The sequence below is a fragment of the Pagrus major genome, chromosome 20 (genome assembly GCF_040436345.1).
Source record: "Pagrus major chromosome 20, Pma_NU_1.0".
Classification (NCBI taxonomy): Eukaryota; Metazoa; Chordata; class Actinopteri; order Spariformes; family Sparidae; genus Pagrus; species Pagrus major.
In genome coordinates, this window is record NC_133234.1 from 26,650,303 (window position 1) to 26,671,724 (window position 21,422).

General features: G+C 42.8%; 3 protein-coding genes across 3 annotated transcripts; 2 read left to right on the top strand and 1 right to left on the bottom strand.

Moving 5' to 3' along the window:
* Positions 1-2,967: 2,967 nt before the first annotated feature.
* LOC141015840 (uncharacterized) lies at positions 2,968-4,556 on the bottom strand. The gene is made up of 4 exons (XM_073490054.1): positions 4,481-4,556; positions 4,337-4,395; positions 3,122-3,943; positions 2,968-3,043 (listed from the first exon to the last, which is right to left on the bottom strand). The coding sequence occupies exons 1-4, from the start codon at positions 4,501-4,503 to the stop codon at positions 3,039-3,041; spliced, it is 909 nt and encodes a 302-aa protein (XP_073346155.1). The 5' UTR covers positions 4,504-4,556; the 3' UTR covers positions 2,968-3,038.
* A 1,630-nt stretch (positions 4,557-6,186) lies between these two features.
* On the top strand, positions 6,187-7,569 carry LOC141015761 (D(5)-like dopamine receptor). Its single transcript, XM_073489940.1, has one exon. It carries the CDS (start codon positions 6,187-6,189, stop codon positions 7,567-7,569), a length of 1,383 nt encoding a protein of 460 aa, XP_073346041.1.
* Positions 7,570-15,308: 7,739 nt separating this feature from the next.
* LOC141015239 (stonustoxin subunit beta-like) lies at positions 15,309-18,446 on the top strand. Its single transcript, XM_073489192.1, has 3 exons — positions 15,309-15,384; positions 15,786-17,240; positions 17,905-18,446. The coding sequence occupies exons 1-3, from the start codon at positions 15,309-15,311 to the stop codon at positions 18,444-18,446; spliced, it is 2,073 nt and encodes a 690-aa protein (XP_073345293.1).
* Positions 18,447-21,422: the final 2,976 nt, after the last annotated feature.

Genomic DNA, 21,422 nt, shown 5'->3' on the forward strand with positions numbered 1-21,422 from the left:
AAGATTTATATACTGAGTCTAATACAGGTTCATCATTTATTGGTGATATATTTTGTAACTGAGGTACTAATTTAATGCCCAAATAGGTAAAACCAGTTGAAAGCTTAAAAGAAGATATATGTTGATCAGGATTTTGTCCCTCATTTTCATTAAGCAACATAAGTGAAGATTTTGAAGCGTTCAGTTTGTATCCAGAGACTTCACCGAACAGGCCTAACAGATCTAACAGTGCAGGTATGGAGGTGTCTAATTGTTTTAAAAATAATTCCTTGTATTTGCCTGTTAGTTCTAATTGCTATTGCTAATGGTTCTAAGCTAGTATGAATAAAAGTGGGGAAAGAGGCGAACCCTGTGGACAACCTCTTGTAATATTGAAAGGTTTGGATGTCACATCGTTTGTTAGTACCTCAGCTACAGGGTTAAGATGTAGGACTTTAATCCAACTACAGAATGAGTCTCCAAATCCAAATCGGGTGATGACATCGAAGAGATAACGCCATTCAACTCTGACAAAGGCTTTTTGCTGCTGTTTTTCCTGTCTTCAATGCACCTATAGCTTCAGAAATGTCCGCTGTACTTAATTGTTTGTCTAAAATATTCTTACTTTCCTCAGAGATCTTTGGAATATTAAGTTGGTCTAAGAATTTGGTCTGGGTATCGATATTGATATTGTACTGATTTATAGAGATTTTCGTAGAAGTTTCTAAATGCTGTGTTAATTTCCAATGGTTCGATAGTGACGTTCCCATTCGCGTCCTCTATCCTTATAATTGTCCTCTCTGTTTGTTGTTGTTTAATGCGCCATGCAAGAAGCCCACCAGGTTTTTCCCCTTGATCGTAATAATTTTGTCGAAGTCTCATTAAATTTGCAGCGGCCTTATTGGATGTCACCTCATTATATTGAGTTCTTAGTAATAATAACTGCTTGTGCACATCGTTGTCACTTTGCCCCTCCTGAAAACTCCTGTTCCAACTCCCTACATTTTGCCTGTGATTCTCTTGATCGCCTGCTTGTATAACTTATAATCTGACCCCTAATAAATGATTTAAAGGCTTCCCACCTGATTGTGGCAGACGTTCGGGATGTATTACTCTCAAAATACATGTCAATTTGTTCACCTAAAAATTGTAAGAACTTTGAATCCTGCATCCATTTTGTTTGAAATCTCCACTTAGGGGGTTGGCGAACCAGTTTTGGCTCCACATAGACCATAGAGATAACTGCATGGTCTGAGATGATTATGCTGTTGTAGTGGCATCCTCTAATATTGGAAAGGAGTTCTGCTGACACCAGAAACTAATCTTTTCTAGAGTAACATTTATTTGTACTAGAGTAACAGGAGAACTCCTTCGCTGTTGGGTTCAAATGCCTCCATATACCCACTAGATTAAGTTCTTTTATAAAATGATGTAGTGCTTTTCTGGACTTCATGTGAGTGTTGTCCACTCCAGCCGATCTATCTTTGCTTGGATCCAGGACACAATTAAAATCCCCAGCAATAATGTTTTTACCAGACAGTGTTGAGATTCTCAGGAATAGGTTATTATAAAAGTTAACATCGTCAATGTTTGGTCCATATACGTTAATTAAATTAATCTGTGTTGACAGGAGAAAACCTGGTATAATTAAAAATCTACCATTAGGATCTTCGGTTACTCTATTTGTATTGGAATAGACTTATGTATTAATGTCGTTACAGCTCTGGCGTTAGTAGAATATGAGGATGCTATGAAATGTCCTGGCCACCTCCGTTTTATCTTAGATGTCTCATTAGCTACCAGATGCGTTTCCTGTAGGAATACTATCTTAGCTCTTAACTGTTTGATTATAACCTGTTTCACTTTGATGGGTTTGTTCAGGCCTCTGCAGTTCCATGAAATACATTCAATTAAAGTATCTGAGGTTTAAGGTTTCCATATATTTAAGAAAACATAATGAAAAGGCATTGAATTTAATAACTAAAATTGGTACCATGCTGCACATGGAGAGCGAGTTTTCCCATCCCAAACACACACAAGCCCAACTTGAACACATGGGCAACCCTCAACCCTTCTGAAACGTCTTCCTTCTAGTCCTCTGAATAGATCCACATCACGATGAGGAGCCAATCTTCTGTTTACCCAAAATCTCCTGCTGTTGTTGCTTGTTGGTTTAAGATTAATTCCTACCTTTTCTGTTATTTGTATGAACTTGTGAATATATTATGTCTTAAGTTTTCAAACTAGTTGTGCGCCTGCACATGTGCATATAAACAAAATCAAACCTAGAGTGAGGCTCATATCAAACCCAGATTGCTTAACTTATTTTCCATTGTCATCTTACTTACAGTGAACTACACCAAGATGTTCGTAGGGCATATTTGAGTCTGTTTGTGTTTTTAATCCGTAAAGTTTGGTCAAGACATGAGTTCAGTTAAGCCCACCATACCTTGGCTGTAGTGGACTGGTAGTCTCAGTCTCCTGGTGCCGATTCTCCCAGCTCCCTCATGTATTTATCCACGTCGGTCGGTCTGTCAGACAGTTGTGCGCTCTGCGTGGGTCAGCAGCAGTCTGGCGGGAAGATGATGCGGTGTTTAAGAATCCCTCTGTCCCGCAGCCTTTTCCTCACATCGTCGTATTGTTTATAGACTTCTGCAGACCGGTCCGGGAGAAATCTTACGTTGTTGTTTTTGTATATCACCTCACATCACGTGATGTACACGTCCCACAGGGAACACTGCAGTGGAGCGGTCATGCAAGTTGGACATCCCAACAGTGCGATACATTTGGACCCAACAATTTTTTAAATGCACAATGATTTATGTCATCTGTGACCGTAAGTGTCTGTTTTCCAGAGGGAACAGCACTAATTTTAAATACTGTTGCACAAAGCTGAAGAGATCTTGATCAAAAGGATTAGTGGTGAATTCTGGGTACAAAATATTAACCTTTAAGTTAAAACTACAAACATGGCCGACAGCACACAAGTTTACGTGATCACATCTTTTATTAACAATTTCAGTCAGTCCAACATGGAAACAGTTGCAGGAGGCTGAAGCTCACCCTGCAAGACAAGAAGAGGGTAAAAGTGAGTCATGATGAACGTTACAGGACAGCACAGACAGACTTCAGTGGACTTTACCATGTGGGACACCGTGTCCTCCTTTGGGTCCAGTCACCGGTGGAGACTTGCTTGGTGCCTTGACGGCCCTGAAGGGAGAGACTGGTGGTTCAGGGTACTCTGGGGAGTACTGAGTGTGGGACAGGACTTCTCGTGCTCGCTGGTAGCCGTTCCTGGACTGGACGATGTAGGACGACGGCGGCAGAGGGGACGTCTCACTCGCGCTCTGAGGACTCTGGTTGCCAGAGGCCCAGACGCTGAGGTCTGGGAAAGGACGCGACGGCATCCAGTCGCTCGGGTCGTAGAACGAGGCGTCAGCGCCCCCTGCAGGCTGCTCGACCCAAGGAAGGCCTGGAGGACCAGCGTTGGCGTAAGAGACAGGCGCTACATTGTACCCAGAGCTGGGACCAGAGTCGTAGGCTGCGGCCGTGTTCCCAGCAGGGTACGCGAAGCCAGAACGAGGAGCCTCGTAGACGGAGCCCAGGTCCGACTCTCCGCTGGTTCCAGCAACAGGCCGAGGCTGCACGGAGAAGCTCGGAGTCTTCTTCCCAGTGCCCACAGGAGGGCTGACGTACCCGGCGCTCAGGGAAGACGCTTCAGGAGACCTGGAACCTGAAGTCACCACGTACCTGCTGGGCTCAAAACTCTGCCACGAGCCTGCAGCCGCACTGGAGGGGGACTGGTTTGCAGCGGGATAGCTGGCCTGTTGGGGGGCTGCTTCACGCTGCAGGGACACCAGAGGAGGACGCGAGCCTTCAGACTGAAGGTTTGATCCAGGAGCAGGTCCACCAGGAGCAGGTCCACCAGCAGAGCCCCATGTAGCGGTGTAGGGATATCTGTAGTCTGGACACAGATTGTGACGAGGGGAGAAGCTGAAACTCAACTTCTTGCAGTGCAAACACACAACTTCATGTTTAAAGTGGCTTTTTTAACTAAACCACAACTCCTCACAGAAAGCTTCATCCAACCAGACAACTGCAGTCAGGAGATAAAGTTCTTCATGTTTCAACAACTGGATCAACTCCAGTGACGGCAGATTAACATGTGTGTTCTTATCTCAAGTGTTGTGATGATGTTTGAGCTGGACTTCATGAATGACAGAGACAGCAGGTGTGAGAGGACAGGTAGAGGACTCTGCTGAGCGTTTGCTCGTTTCCATGTCAGGATGTTGAGCCTGAACACAGAAAGCTGAGTTCTCGTCGCTTCAGTCAGCAGACAGTCAAAAGTGAGACTCACCTCCTTTAGTTGCAGGAAAACAAGCGGCGCTGCTGAACAGCACACAGATCCAAGAAAGCCTGGAAGAGAGTGACGGCAGGTGAGATTCAGCTGAACTCCAGCAGCTGTATTGTTGCTCAAAGTGAAAACAAATCATTCAGTCACCTTCCAAAGAGCCCGAGCGCCATGTTGGAGTCAGAGAGCAGCAGGTTGATCTTCAGCAGCCTGCTGGAGGTTTGGAGACTGAAGCTCTGTGCTGTGAGCTGCATGTGGCTCCTCTGGTCTTATACTGGTGCTGCACCTGCTCTCTGCACTAATTAAACTCATTAACCACACCTGGAGCTACTTTTACTCAAGTACGCTGCTTAAGTTAAAGTTTGAGGTACTTTTACTTTACTTGAGCGTTTTCATTTTCTGTCAGTGTGTAAAAAATACCCAAAAGTCATACTTGAGTAAAGGTTAAGACATCACCCGTGCAAGTAGCCTAGTACTCGAGTAAAAGTCTTAAAGTATCTAGTATTACATGTACTTACTGTAAGTATTAAAAGAACAAGTAAAAGTAAATCATAAATATATTTACTGTAACTATGAGTTGACTGATTATCAGAATCAGTGTTTTATTTTAACTAATTGTCGATAAGAAATGTGGAGTGGAAGTAAAAAAGTAACAGAAAACAGCGATGGAATGTAACTAAGTACATTTACTCAAGTACTTAAGTTCAGTTGTGAGGTACTTGTACTTCCCTTGAGTATTTTCATTGACACTTATTCACTTACTCAAGACGCACAGTCCAGTCTGGACCCTGTTTCCTGTAATGTAGTCGAGTAGAAGTGTAAAGTAGCAGCAAATGGAAATACTCAGTTACCTCGGAAGTATAAAAGTACAGTACTTGGGGGAAACCATGAATCCTAACACTGAACCTCAGTGTGTGATGTGATGTGATGTCTCAGAACAAACGTGTGCAGTGAACAGAACTTGTTCTGCTCCTGAAGCAGATCAAAGATTGTAAAACATGTCTTCTTCTGATGAGAGCGGACAGAAGACACAGGACCGACAGCAGCTTCTGGACTCAGCTGCTGTCGCTGTGGTGAGTGTTTCCGTCCACTAGAGGACAGAAGTCACTTTCCTTCACTCTGCTGCTGCTCTGAAGACTTCACATCACAAACACATGCACGTTCATCAGATCACAAGTTCAGCAACTCAAACACAGACCTGTCAGCTGACACGTGCACATCTCAGGTGTGTGTGTGTGTTTTAAAGCTCTGCAGCATCAGAACGTTGAAAAAGATAAAATAGTGAAATAATTAGTCAAAATGTAACTAATAATTTGACTTTTTTCTTATTATTGGAGCTTTTTATCTCATAAATATGTTTAACCATGGGAATATATATGTGTGTGTGTGTGTGTGTGTGTGTGTGGTGGTCAGGTTCGGTTCTTTATGATTCTTTATCCTTCAGCTTGTTTCTGTCATTAACATTAATAAAAGTTCTGACATTAAACGTGTTATTTGTGGTGACAGAAATGGTTGTTGGTGATTTATTCATGAGCCCACAGATGTTTTATCTTCCCTGCTCTCGCTCCTGTCTCCTGTCTGCCCGTCACTGTCTGCTGTGCAGCTGTTTCTGAGATGTTTGTGGTTTGGACCGGACATCTGAGGCTCGGGATGTTGCAACGGGCTCAGCTTGGGGCTGAATATGTAAAGGTCGCCGTCTGCAGTCGCTCTGAGCGGACAGACTGGATGATCTGAGCGCGTCTCCTGCAGGAGGGTCTGCCTGCTGCTTTGACTCCTGGGCGCACAGGAGCTGCTGCAGGTGATGCTGGGAGGAGGATGAGAGACTGGTGACGCGCACGGCGTGAGTCTGGACACCCATGGAGAGGTTTTATAACGACAGTCAGAACCAGAACCCGGAGCAGCTCCAGGTGGTCACAGCGGGAGCGGACAGCCCCGGGCCAGGCGGAGGTCTCAGTCTCCGCGCGCTGACCGGCTGCGTCCTGTGCGTCCTGATCGTGTCCACGCTGCTGGGGAACACTCTGGTGTGCGCCGCGGTCATCAAGTTCCGCCACCTGCGCTCCAAAGTCACCAACTCGTTCGTCATCTCTCTGGCGGTGTCCGACCTGTTCGTGGCCGTGCTGGTGATGCCCTGGAGGGCGGTGTCCGAGGTCGCCGGCATCTGGCTCTTCGGCCGCTTCTGCGACACCTGGGTCGCCTTCGACATCATGTGCTCCACCGCCTCCATCCTCAACCTGTGCATCATCAGCATGGACCGCTACTGGGCCATCTCCAGCCCCTTCAAGTACGAGCGAAAGATGACGCGCAGGTTCGCCTTCCTGATGATCGGCGTCGCGTGGACTCTCTCCATCCTCATCTCCTTCATCCCCGTGCAGCTCAACTGGCACCGCGCGCACAACTCGACAGCGGACAGCCCGGACAACTGCAACGCCAGCCTGAACCGGAGCTACGCCATCTCCTCGTCCCTCATCAGCTTCTACATCCCCGTGGTGATCATGGTGGGGACGTACACGCGCATTTTCCGCATCGCGCAAACCCAAATCAGGCGGATCTCGTCTTTGGAGAGGGCGGCGGGGCCCCGTGCGCAAAACCACCGCCACCGCGCGTCAACGCAGGACGAAAGCTCGCTGAAGACGTCTTTTAAGAGAGAAACCAAAGTGTTAAAGACTCTGTCCATCATCATGGGAGTGTTCGTGTTCTGCTGGCTGCCGTTTTTCGTGCTGAACTGCGTGGTGCCTTTCTGCGACCTGGACAAAGTCGACGAGCCGCCGTGCGTCAGCGACACCACCTTCAGCATCTTCGTGTGGTTCGGCTGGGCCAACTCGTCCCTGAACCCGGTCATCTACGCCTTCAACGCCGACTTCAGGAAGGCCTTCTCCACCATCCTGGGCTGTAATAAATACTGCTCCAGCTCCACGGTGGAGGCGGTGGACTTCAGCAACGAGCTGGTGTCTTATCACCACGACACCACCATGCAGAAGGAGGCCTGCGCCGCGCCGGGCCCCGGGGCGCAGAGACTCACGCAGCCGCCTCCTCCGCCGCCGCACACCGGGGGAAACCTGGAGCAGAACTTCGACAAAGTTTCTGTCATTTCGGATGATTCCCGCAACAACAGCAACTTACTGCTGCCCGCCATCCTGCAGTACGAGTGCGAGGCGGAGATTTCTTTAGACATGATGCCCTTCAGCTCCTCCGGACCCGCAGACTGTTGTCTCATCCCGGGTCAGATCCAGGACCTGTGAGACCCTGAAGCGCTGAAACAGGGTTCGAGTTCCTTCGAGTGCTTTTTTTTACATTAATGGTATAAATATTTAAGTTATGTAAATATTTAATATGCTTCATATTTAAAATGAAATAGCTGTTGTTGTGAACTTCTTTACATAACTGTTGCAAGAAGTGACCTGCTGCGTGTGAAGGTGATGGACTTTGACAACCTAATTAAGTGAAGTCACTAGTAACAGCGCTATCACCAGACTCCCTTAACAACTTGACGATTTTAAGAGTTGTTGCATAATGAGGGGACATTTAACAATCTTTGTGAAACGGCTGCAGTGAATCTTAAATCGTTGGTGCCTTCTCGTAAATTCGGCATTAAATTCAAAACATTAAGGTGTTTCCTTCCTTGTAAAAACTGTCAGTTTGTCGTCTCTTCGCTGTATAAGCCTTTCTGCTTCTTTCTAAAGTACGTCTTACCCTCCAGCAGCTGTTTGAACTGATTTCACCATTCACACCAAATGTATTAAAGAATATAACATACAACTAACATATAAATACACTGAAAAGTAACTAATATTGGCTTCTTTGTCGCCTGTGTAGAAAACGACCAGACTCCCTTGAAAAAAATGTGTGATTTTAAGAGTTGTTGTTTCATAAGGAGAAATTTAATAAACTTTGTGAAACAGCTGTGAATTCTAAATCATTGGTGCCTTCTTGTGAATTCGGCATTGAATACAAAACATTAATATTTTTTTCTTGTAAAAACTGTCGTGGCATCACTGACAAACTAAAAAGTAACTATGCTTCTTTGTCGCCTGTGGAGAAAGTCACCAGACTACCTTTAAAAAATGCCAAATTTTGAGACTCGTTGCCTTAGGAGACACATTCAGTTTGATGTCACTTCTCTAAATATACACCTCCATCACTGGAGAAAACGGACACCCTTTTTATACAAATAAAGAAATATCTTCATGTTTAACGTTAGCAGAATTAACAAGTAGGCCCAAATAATTCAGAATTAGTTGTAGACAGCGTTTCACACAGTTTATACAGTTTCTCCTGAGGCAACGAGTCTCAAAATTTAGCGTTTTATCAAGGGAGTCTGGTCATTTTCTCGACAGGCGACAAAGAAGCCAATATTAGTTACTTTTTACAGTATTTATATGTTAGTTGTATGTTATATTCTTTAATAAATTTGGTGCAAATGGGGAAATCAGTTCAAACAGCTGTAGAAGGTAAGACAAACTTTAGACACAGAAGCAGACAGGATGCATTTTAAACATGAAAGATAGACATTTACAGTGATGCCACGACAAACTGACAGTTTTTACAAGGAAAGAAACATCTTAATGTTTTGTTATAAATGCCGAATTTACAAGAAGGCACCTGACAGACCGAGGTGGTGACTGTCTCTGTTGTTCAGAGAGAATATGGTGCGTAGCTCCTCTGGAAAACACTCTGGATAAAAGTAAAAGTCACCCATATGAATAGTACTTGAGTAACAGGGCCACGTCCAGATGGGGGACCTGGGGTGGCACTGGCACCCTGAATGTCCTAAAGTATGATTGGCTGTCTGCCCGGTGAGAGGCGGGACTTTATTTCAAACCGTCTCTGAAAGGATTTTTAAATGTGTGTCGTTGTATTTTGTATGTAGCCTACGTTTGGAGGTACAATTTGATGACGTAAACATATTAAATGTAACATTTCTGCAATAAAATGTCTGAAAACGACTCGACCTTTGTTCTGTGTGTTGTCGAGTTGAGTTCTTACATTATCCCAAATGTTTCCAACGATGTTCAAACAGACAAGTCCAGAGTTTCCTCAAGGTAACGTTGCGTTTCTGTAACTTGCAGGAGAGAGTCAGAGAGTCACGTCACATAGATTTTTAACAGCAGTGGTGGTTGTTTGATGACTTGAAGAGAATTTGACTTCAGATCTTTGTGTTTATTCGACCTCACACAGCCAGATTAATTTACGGCACATTAGCCGTGAGATAGCGAGCGACGTCATGCACTGAGAGTGTGTGTGTTTGAATTCAGGTCAACCTCTGACTGACCTCAGCACTCAGCAGACACTCTGGTTCTCTCCTCTCTGTATGGTAAAACGCTGTTTCACTGTGAAGCTCCAGAAGTGTTTCACAGACTAAGAAACTAAGAAGGAGATAATGACTGGATTTTAAATTTTGGCAGAATATTCTTACTCATATTTTATCTCAGCCGTAAGTTTTACTTCACAAATAACCTATGAAATGTTGCCCCATGTGTCCGTAACACAAAGACTGGACTGGCTGACTGTCAGCGGCAGGACAATCCAGATGTTCGGGTAATTGATGCAGTGACGTTTGATGTGAGTGTTCAGGTTCACTCACTCACTGAACCTTTGATATGTTAAACAAGGCTGACCGGACAAACGGGGGTAATTAATATCAATTACAACATTAGTTTCAGTGTTTAATTGCCCCTTCAGGTAATTGCGGGCTGTTTCTGTTCGAGGGTTCATCCTGCTGCTGCTGAGACTCTGAACTGAACAAGAGATCTGACATTCAGGTGTCTGAACTGTGTTGTAAAGGTGAAATGTTTCTGCGTTAACTGAAGGCTGTTGAATTATTTCTTCCTCAGACTTCTTCAGCGACCTTTGATCAGCTCTCTTATCAGTTAGACGTTCAATAAATGAACTAGCTGGACTGCCGGTTGTAGCTTGAGCTGTGGCTGAGAATATATAAGTGTGTTTGTTAGAAATACAAAAACAAAAGTGCCGGTCTTAAATATATCTTCTCTCTTTTATTATGTCACAACATCATGTCTGAGTATCTTTAGTGCACACGTCATCATGTTTAAGTACCTTTAGTGCACATGTCATCATGTCATCATGTCTGTTGGGTATGTTGAGCAGTCTACATATTAAACAAGTAAAGGAAAGAAAGAAAGAAATAAGGCTTCTCTAAAGACCAGTCTTCATAAGTGCAGAAAAAAGTCTTTGAAACAAAATAAGAGTTAAAAAGTTTGATGGGAGATGAATGCAACACAACGTTTGTGATTTACGAGCAGCCCCTGAATGCACCATGTAACAGCAGGAAGCGCCTTTGATCACTGCAGGACCACCAGGAGGGAGTCACCCGGTCCAACAAGAGTCCGACCAAAGTTGTGTTAGAGACGAGGAGGGAGTCTGGTCTGAAGGGATCGGTATCATTTGTCCTCTTGGGGACAGGACTGACGATAAACAGGTAAGTTCAACATGTCTGACTCTTTATTGTTAGTCAGGTTCAAAGTGACAGAGATGAAGAAAGGTTTTCTGTTTGTCACTTCAGTGAAATGTGTCGCAGTATTTTCTAGTTTCATGACTGACATTCTCAGATGAGCCTGTCTGATTGCTTGTCCTCTGGTACCGGTCTTCTAGAACTGATCCAAACGCAGTGTTTAATTGCCCCTTCAGGTAATTGCGGGCTGTTTCTGTTCGAGGGTTCATCCTGCTGCTGCTGAGACTCTGAACTGAACAAGAGATCTGACATTCAGGTGTCTGAACTGTGTTGTAAAGGTGAAATGTTTCTGCGTTAACTGAAGGCTGTTGAATTATTTCTTCCTCAGACTTCTTCAGCGACCTTTGATCAGCTCTCTTATCAGTTAGACGTTCAATAAATGAACTAGCTGGACTGCCGGTTGTAGCTTGAGCTGTGGCTGAGAATATATAAGTGTGTTTGTTAGAAATACAAAAACAAAAGTGCCGGACTTAAATATATCTTCTCTCTTTTATTATGTCACAACATCATGTTTAAGTACCTTTAGTGCACATGTCATCATGTTTGAGGGTCTTTAGTGCACATGTCATCATGTCATCATGTCTGTTGGGTATGTTGAGCAGGCTACATATTAAACAAGTAAAGTAAAGAAATAAAGAAATAAGGCTTCTGTAAAGACCAGTCTTCATAAGTGCAGAAAAAAGTCTTTGAAACAAAATAAGAATTAAAAAGTTTGATGGGAGATGAATGCAACACAACGTTTGTGATTTACGAGCAGCCCCTGAATGCACCATGTAACAGCAGGAAGTTCCTCTGATCACTGCAGGACCACCAGGAGGGAGTCACCCGGTCCAACAAGAGTCCAACCAAAGTTCAGTCAGAGACGAGGAGGGAGTCTGGTCTGAAGGGATCGGTATCATTTGTCCTCTTGGGGACAGGACTGACGATAAACAGGTAAGTTCAACATGTCTGACTCTTTATTGTTAGTCAGGTTCAATGTGACAGAGATGAAGAAAGGTTTTCTGTTGGTCACTTCAGTGAAATGTGTCGCAGTATTTTCTAGTTTCATGACTGACATTCTCAGATGAGCCTGTCTGACTGCTTGTCCTCTGGTACCGAACTGATCCAAACGCAGGGTAATAGTAATATAATAATAAGTAATATAACAATAGAGTCATATCTCATTTTCAGTTAACATTAGGATTGGACTGTTGTGACGTCATTATTCAGTCTGATTCTGTCATTATTCAGGAAGCCCCTCCCCCACCCAATTATTTCTGAAACCAGTTTCCTGCTGTTGTCCATGTGGTTCATAATGACCAGCAGAGTGAAAGCAGGTCTTTGTGCTTCTTCGCTGACATCTTTGAAACATGAAATAGAAGTAAAATCTGTCCAGTGTTGTGAAGGAATGAGCCACATATGCAGTGATTTCTGTTTTTAAATCCAGCCCGACACTGAAATGAACACTAACTGGCCCTTTACCTCAGCTCTTTTCATGTGTTTGGAAGTTTAGCGGTTTGGAAGGATGAGCTGCAGATGTGTTAGTGGTTTTTGTTGTGCTCACATCACACGAGGCACCATTATATAGTGCTTCATGCAACAGTAATAGGGAGATTTTGGTTAAATGTATCTAATCAATAATAATGATTATCAGGGATAACTATTAATTATGATTAATATTAAGATCCAGTTTACATTAGATCACCTCGGGGCACCACCCTTGAAGAAGGGAAAAGAGCCAAATCAGTCTCAGAAAAAGTACTAAACTGTTTGTAACTCTGATTAATAATTAACTTAATAACTACAACCAAAATGACCATAACAGCTGTGATGGTGGAAGGATTTTGGAGTCCTTGACAGAGTCGAGGTCGGCAACACTCACTCTTGTACAATATTAAAGGGACAGCATGAAGGTTCAAAAGTCTTTTATTCAACACAAAGATGAAAACACACTAACATGTACTATATACAGGAATGTGTGTGTGTGTGTGTGTGTGTGTGTGTGTGTGTGTGTGTGTGTGTGTGACGTGATGCCAGGTTAGAGAAGATGGTTTGTTGCATGCAGAGACTCTGAGTCTGTGTGAAGCATCATTCGACTAACGTCAAATTAGCCGTGTAGGAAAGTAAACTACCAGTAACCTGACCTGAGATCACAATTACACTCAAACAGTGGACACACATAAATTGAACACATGTGCACTACATCAACCAGAGTTTAAAGTCCTGTGCTTAGCTGTGCTATGCTATCCAAGCCCAGTTCAACCAGTCTTTGAAGGAAAGGTGCTGGTGGTTGCAGGAGAACGTTGGGATTCCCATGTTGAATGCTGTTCTTGCTGTGCAACGACTGATGAAAGTCGGCAGAGGAGGAAACAGTTCGCTCCTTTCCTTTGCAGGGATAGCAGATGGAAAGGATGGACTAACTTGATGGAGTGGGTAAACTCAAACTTCAATGGTGTTTTTTCTCATGCACATGTTGGACAATAAGTGCAGGTTGTTGCATGTGCCTTGCAAATATACAAATATATGCATTGCATTTATGGCACATTATGCTTCTTTTCACATTTCTTGACGCACACAGACTGCACCTCTTCCTTTTTTGCATCCCATAAACTGCTGGTAGATTCATTTCTGGATCTGTACACACCAGTCAAAAGACCCAGGTATGCTTTGATGTTTGTCTGGGTTACCTCCTTCCAATTGTCTTTGTAAATCTGTTTCCCCTCCAAGTTGGTCATGTTTACCACTATGGTTTCGATGGACTCAGTCAGGAACAGTTCAAAGCAGGATTTGATGTCATCAATCCGGGATATGGCATATTTTGTAGGTGCTGGGGTCATCCTGATGACATTTTCAGCTGAAAGCCTGCCTTGATTCTCAGGTGGGGATGAAGACCAGGATTCTTTGACTTGAATGTGACAGCAGCCTCAGCACGGCCATCCTCTTCATAACCGGATTCCTCCCCATCAGTTATTTCTTGGTCTGGATTATATTCTGTGTCGTTTTCAGCTTCTGACACTTCCTCCTCTAATCCGTCCTCACTGTCAGTTTCCTGGCCTCTCTCCTCCTCACCAGTGTGGTGATCAAATATATAATCAAGAGCCTCACTTATGGTATATCGATGCCACACAATGGGCAATTCAGCTGCTCTAGGAGGCTTTTCCTGACATTTTCTTAGTCGCATCTTACAGCAAAAGCCACATGGTCCACAGAGAGCTTCCAAGCATCAGTGGGATCTCATGGTCAAAAGGTGTCAGTCAGGAGAAGGGTACAAAATAATTTCCAAGGCATTAGATATACGATGGAGCACAGTGAAGACAGTCATCATCAAGTGGAGACAATATGACAGTGACATTACCAAGAACTGGACGTCCCCCCAAAATGTATGAAAAGACGAGAAGAAACTGGTCAGGGAGGCTGCCGAGAGGCCTACAGCAACATTAAAAGAGCTGTGGGAATTTCTGGCAAGTACTGGCTGTGTAGGACATGTGACTACAATCTCCCGTACTCTTCATATGTCTGGGCTATGGGGTAGGGTGGCAAGACGGAAGCCTTTTCTTAAGAAAAAAAACATCCAAGCCCGGCTAAACTTAGCAAAAACACATTTGAAGTCTCCCAAAAGCATGTGGGAAAATGTGTTGAGGTCTGAGGAGACCAAGGTTGAACTTTTTGGCCATAATTCCAGAAGGTATGTTTGGTGCAAAAACAACACTGCACATCACCAAAACAACACCGTACCCACAGTGAAGCATGGTGGTGGCAGCATCATGCTTTGGGGCTGTTTTCCTTCAGCTGGAACTGGGGCCTTAGTCCAGGTGGAGGGAATTATGAACAGATCCAAATACCAGTCAATGTTGGCACAAAACCTTCAGGCTTCTGCTAGAAAGCTGAAGATGAAGAGGAACTTCATCTTTCAGCACGACAACGACCCAAAGCATTCATCCAAATCAACAAAAGAATGGCTTCACCAGAAGAAGATTAAAGTTTTTGATTGGCCCAGTCAGAGCCCAGACCTGAGTCCGATTGAAAATCTGTGGGCTGATCTGAAGAGGGCTGTGCACAGGAGATGCCCTCGTAATCTGACAGATTTGGAGCGTTTTTGCAAACAAGAGTGGGCAAATATTGCCAAGTCAAGATGTGCCATGCTGATAGACTCCTACCCAAAAAGACTGAGTGCTGTAATAAAATCAAAAGGTGCTTTTATTTTTCCCCCTAAAAGATTTCAGTTTGTTTTTCAATTGAGTTGTGCAGGTTAAAGGTCACATTAAACTTGGAAAAGGTTCTGAAATGATTCATCTTGGTCTCATTTTCTTACATCACAAAAACTTGACATTTTAACAGGGGTGTGTAGACTTTTTCTATCCACTGTGAACAGATAAATAAAACTCTGTCTCCCAGTCCCTGTGGCAGCGTGGACGGTTTTGTCTCTCACTCATTTCCGATACCTGAATCAAAGGTTGGACACTCTATCACTGTATCTGTACATATGCTGTTGTTTTTTTACCAACAGGAAGAGACTTGTCCACAGGTGACATGGCGGTGGCTGCTCTGGGTCGACCTTTCACTTTGGGAATGCTGTACGACGGTCGGAAAGATGAGCTGATTCCAGGTAAATCTTGATGTTGACTACAGAAAAGTAAAATCAATAATTAAACTGGTATCTACAGATCTGTTGGACTTTAAATCATGAAGTTATTATGTGTGACTGTAAGTCACAGAGGAGACAAATACATACAAGACTCTCTCATCTGCATAGAAATGGATGCTGTTTGTGTTGGTGTGATAATATTTCCGATGTGGTGTAGATGGTAAAGGACCCAGTACAGAACCTTGTGGTACTCCCTTATTTATCCCAAAGATGTTTAAGACCATTGGAACAGGTTGCCTGTGTTCTGTTGGACAAATATATTTTATTGGTCTAAATGATCCACATCAGCTCTGTTTCATGAGCTCCACTGAATCTTACCAAAGGGTTTTGCTTGAACACATACTCTACATCTTTGTCTGTAGGTTCGACTTTGTGGGATGAAACAACTCTACAGAACAACACAGTCAGGAGTTCTCAACATGGTAGTGAATTTGATATAACTGCATCTGACTCCATTGAGTCCAAGTCCTCTCTGATGGATATTGAAGGTTCTCTGAAGGCCAGTTTCCTGTGTGGACTGGTTGAAGTTGGAGCATCTGGAAAGTATCTGTATGATACGAAGAAATTCAAGAATCAGAGCAGAGTGACGTGTCGGTACAAAGCTACCACACACTTCAATCAGTTATCAATGACTCAACTTGGATCCTTGAACACCCAACAGATAGATGTCATCAAGAAGGGCACGGCAACACATGTAGTCACAGGAATCCTTTATGGGGCAAATGCTTTCTTTGTGTTTGACAGTGAGAAGTTAGAAGCCAGCAGCGTTAAGAACATCCAGGGCCACATGGAGGCTGTGATCAAGAAGATCCCCAAATTTGATGTTGAGGGTAGCATTGACGCTCAGCTGACTGATGTAGAAAAAAACCTGACCAACAAATTCTCCTGCAAATTCTATGGAGACTTTATTCTTGAAAGAAACCCTACATCATTTGAAGATGCAGTGAAGACCTATGCAGAACTTCCAAAGCTGCTGGGAGTGAATGGAGAGAAGAGTGTTCCTCTGAAGGTCTGGCTGACTCCTCTGAAGAATTTAGAGACCAAAGCAGCTGAGCTGGAGAGAGAGATCAGTGTTGGATTAGTGGGGAATGTGCAGGATGCTCTCGAAGATTTAAGAGAAATACAAATGAGATGCGACGATTCTCTGGACGACACAGTGGTACAGAATTTTCCACAGATCAAAAAAATATTAAACAAGTTCCAAAAATGTTGTAATCATTGTGTATCTAAGCTCCAGAAGAACATGGCGAAGAAACTTCCCTCCATCCGTGAAGGTGAAGAAGACGAGAGCTCAGTAGAGAAACTCCTTGATGACAGAAAGGAGTCACCATTCAGTCATGAAAAACTAAACAAGTGGCTGGATCATAAAGAGAGAGAGATCAACGTCATCAGGTCCTGTGTGGAAATGATGGAGGGAACAAAGATCGTCCCAAATCAGTCAGAGCTGGACAGAGAGGTTCTTGCTGCAGGTGTCCATGATGCTCTGTGCTTCGTCTTCACCTCCCTGCAGAGTGCTGACCCCGGCCTGGATGAGATGGAGAAATACCTGGATTCACTTAAAGGAAGTACCAATGAAGTCCCATGGTACTACTCAGATGAGGTTTTCACCATTATGAGAGAAAAAGCCAAATATTTCCAAGATATTGCCAAATCTTTGAAGAGCAGCAGCAGATTGTGTTTCCTGGTAGCGGCCATCGCAAATGAGAAATACACCGGAGCAACCATCTACCACTACAGGAACGGCATTCTGCTCACTGAGGATTTTACTGACATCACTAATGTGGAGACTGTCACAGACAGAGGAGATTTAATCTGGTGTAAGTATTTTATTTTCACTGTAAGACAAATAAGAACAAATGAGTCTCCTTCAGAAACCTGACTGCTCATTCCTTTTATTACTCTCAGACTTCATTTGAAGCTTTTCTTAGAAAAGTCCTGCAGATTTTCTCGGCGCCGACACTGAAACTGATTTATAGACTTCAAGTGAAATGAGCGACAGTACTGTGGATGCACAGTGGTTAAAGAAGTACTCAGATCCTTGAATTAAGTAAAAGTACCAGAACAATAATAGAAAATGACTCCATACAAGTTAGTCCTGCATTCAAAAGATGACTGTAGTAAAATGATACAGCTGTTATCAGCAAAACATCATCAAAGCATCTGAAGCAGAAGTAGATACTTTTATATATATGTGTAAGAACACAGCTGGACGGAGGCTGAGCTCTGAGAGTTTAATGACCAGCGACTGCTCCACTGTAACTGTTGGCTACATGACAGTCAAACATCATCAACTTAAGTTGGAACTGAAAGTATCTCAAAGTGAAATATTGACTTTCCACCACTGTCCATGAACAGTACGTAGGAGCATGTGACTGAATGTTCAAATATATGAGCCTGTCCTTTCAAATGTCTTCATAATAATCCATAAATGTATTTTCAGTATGAATTGTGATCACGATCACGTCTCGTTCTCTCCATCAGACGCCTGTGATCTCACTCTGGACCCAGACACAGCACACAAGAGCCTCACTCTGTCTGAGAGGAACAAGAAGGCGACATGTGGACCAGACCAGTCGTATCCTGACCGACCACAGAGATTTGATCGTTGGACTCAGGTTCTCTGCAGAGAGGGGCTGACTGGGCGCTGCTACTGGGAGGTGGACTGGGAAAACATTTTTCTATTTACTGCAGGTGTTTGCTACAGAGGGATGTCAAGGAAAGGAAACGGTCAGCAGTCCAGGCTCGGAGGGAATAAACTGTCCTGGTGTTTAGAATACATTTATAATAAATTGTTCGGTTCAGGACGTCTCTTTGCAGAACATGATAATCAGAAACATGATTTACCTGATCCTCCTGCCTTCACCCGTCTGGGAGTGTATCTGGACTGGCCTGCTGGCACTCTGTCTTACTATGAGGTCTCATCTGACACTCTGAGTCACATCTACACCTTCCACACCAAGTTCACTGAGCCTGTTTACCCAGGCTTCAGGCTTTGGGGGGAATCCATGTTTCTGTGTCTGTAAACTGGTCAGCACCTGATTCAGTTCAGATTCAGTTCAGTTCACTGAAATCACTGTTTCAAATGTTTTGATTGTGAAGCGTCATCATGTCAGTCACATAACAATGTCAAATAATATAACGCTTCTTTATGTTTGAGTGTCTTTAGTGCACGTGTCATCATGTTTGAGTGTCTTTAGTGCACATGTCATCATGTTTGAGGGTCTTTTTTTTGAACAATGTTTTTATTTTATTTTGCATCATTCATTACAGTGCAGGTAACGTACAAGTGCGAATAGTTGTCCAATGAATGACACTGTAATATTACACCCCCCCCCCCCCCCCCCAACAACACATACACACTCGTTCTCTCTCTTATACTCATAGCTTAAGATTTCTAAAAAATTATATTACAATGTTGATACGAGATACAAATTGATGGTACCTTAGCAAAAATAAAATGAAATAGAAAGATAAAAAATAAGAATAAATACAGATAACAACAAAATAACAAAATGAACCTGAATTCTCCAACTGTAGAAGCTCTGCTATATCTTCCTTTTTTATAAAGTCGCTGAATGGTTTCCAAATTCCTTCATACACACCCAATCTATTTTTTAAAATATATGTTATTCTTTCCATTGACATACACTGTGCCAAACATTTGATCCAAGCTCCTATTGTAGGCACCGCAGTTTTCTTCCAATTCAGAGCTGTCGGACGCTTTGCCTGTAATACAGCAGAATTAATAAATGTGTATTCTCTGTAGCTCTCAGGTTGAGGTTTGCTGGATACAAATGTAACAGAGTCATGATTTTATCCATCACCTCCCTCCAGAATTTCTTAATCTTGTCACATTCCCAGATACAGTGTCTAAATGTTCCTTTAACCTCATCGCATTTAAAACATGTATCAGGTCTATCGTTGTTGTATCTATGAAGCTCGACAGGGGTTATGTAGGTCCGCATTAACCAATTGTATTAGAGTAATTTTAAATTAGTGTTGGCTGTTTGTGCTTGTGCCTCCTTACAGGCTTTGATCCAATCATTGTTTGAAATGTCCACTTTTAATTCTGCCCTCCATGTATCAAGTTTGGGTGCTGATGATTCATTAGAAGCGGATGTTAGCCAGTTGTATATTAATGAAATCCAACCTCTGTTAATACAATTGTTAGTAATAATTTCCTCTAAAGATGAAAGTGCAGGAATTGCTAATGACTTGTTTTGCATAGCAGAAATAAAGCTTCGCAATTGCAAATATTTGAAGAAATGTTTTTTTGGGATGTTATATATATATATGAGAAATTTCCTCAAAAGACAATAAAACATCTTCCTTATACAGGTCAGAGATTTTCCTTAGCCCTTTCTTTGCCCACAATTTGAACCCAGCATCCAGCTTGCCTGGTTTAAATGAGACATTACCCCAGATTGGGCTAAATTGTGACAGGGAGTTTAATATTTTCATGTGTTTCTTTACCTCGCACCACACGTTAACCATATTCAGTATTATAGGATGAACTGTATTCTCTCTTAGGTATTTTAATTCAGCTGAGTACAAATATAAATGAAGTGGTATCTGAGCATATTGTGCTTCTATGTCCATCCATGGGGTCTTGTTTACATCAGAAAAGTAGAATCTCAAAGTGGTCAGCTGTGCTGCGAGGCAGTACCAATCCAGGTTTGGACATTTCAACCCCCCTGCGTCAAACGGGAGATACAACAGAGACAGGCGAACTCTGGGACATTTCTTATTCCATATACATTTTCTGATGAGTGGTGTTATTTTCTCAAACGTCCCGTCAGGTGGCGCCAAAGGAATATTTTGGAATAAATATAAGAATTTCGGTAATATGTTCATCTTTAAAATATTTATTCTGCCTATCAGAGAGATAGGCAATGACATCCATCTTTCTAAAGATTTATATACTGAGTCTAATACAGGTTCATCATTTATTGGTGATATATTTTGTAACTGAGGTACTAATTTAATGCCCAAATAGGTAAAACCAGTTGAAAGCTTAAAAGAAGATATATGTTGATCAGGATTTTGTCCCTCATTTTCATTAAGCAACATAAGTGAAGATTTTGAAGCGTTCAGTTTGTATCCAGAGACTTCACCGAACAGGCCTAACAGATCTAACAGTGCAGGTATGGAGGTGTCTAATTGTTTTAAAAATAATTCCTTGTATTTGCCTGTTAGTTCTAATCGCTATTGCTAATGGTTCTAAGCTAGTATGAATAAAAGTGGGGAAAGAGGCGAACCCTGTGGACAACCTCTTGTAATATTGAAAGGTTTGGATGTCACATCGTTTGTTAGTACCTCAGCTACAGGGTTAAGATGTAGTACTTTAATCCAACTACAGAATGAGTCTCCAAATCCAAATCGGGTGATGACATCGAAGAGATAACGCCATTCAACTCTGTCAAAGGCTTTTTGCTGCTGTTTTTCCTGTCTTCAATGCACCTATAGCTTCAGAAATGTCCGCTGTACTTAATTGTTTGTCTAAAATATTCTTACTTTCCTCAGAGATCTTTGGAATATTAAGTTGGTCTAAGAATTTGGTCTGGGTATCGATATTGATATTGTACTGATTTATAGAGATTTTCATAGAAGTTTCTAAATGCTGTGTTAATTTCCAATGGTTCGATAGTGACGTTCCCATTCGCGTCCTCTATCTTTATAATTGTCCTCTCTGTTTGTTGTTGTTTAATGCGCCATGCAAGAAGCCCACCAGGTTTTTCCCCTTGATCGTAATAATTTTGTCGAAGTCTCATTAAATTTGCAGCGGCCTTATTGGATGTCACCTCATTATATTGAGTTCTTAGTAATAATAACTGCTTGTGCACATCGTTGTCACTTTGCCCCTCCTGAAAACTCCTGTTCCAACTCCCTACATTTTGCCTGTGATTCTCTTGATCGCCTGCTTGTATAACTTATAATCTGACCCCTAATAAATGATTTAAAGGCTTCCCACCTGATTGTGGCAGACGTTCGGGATGTAT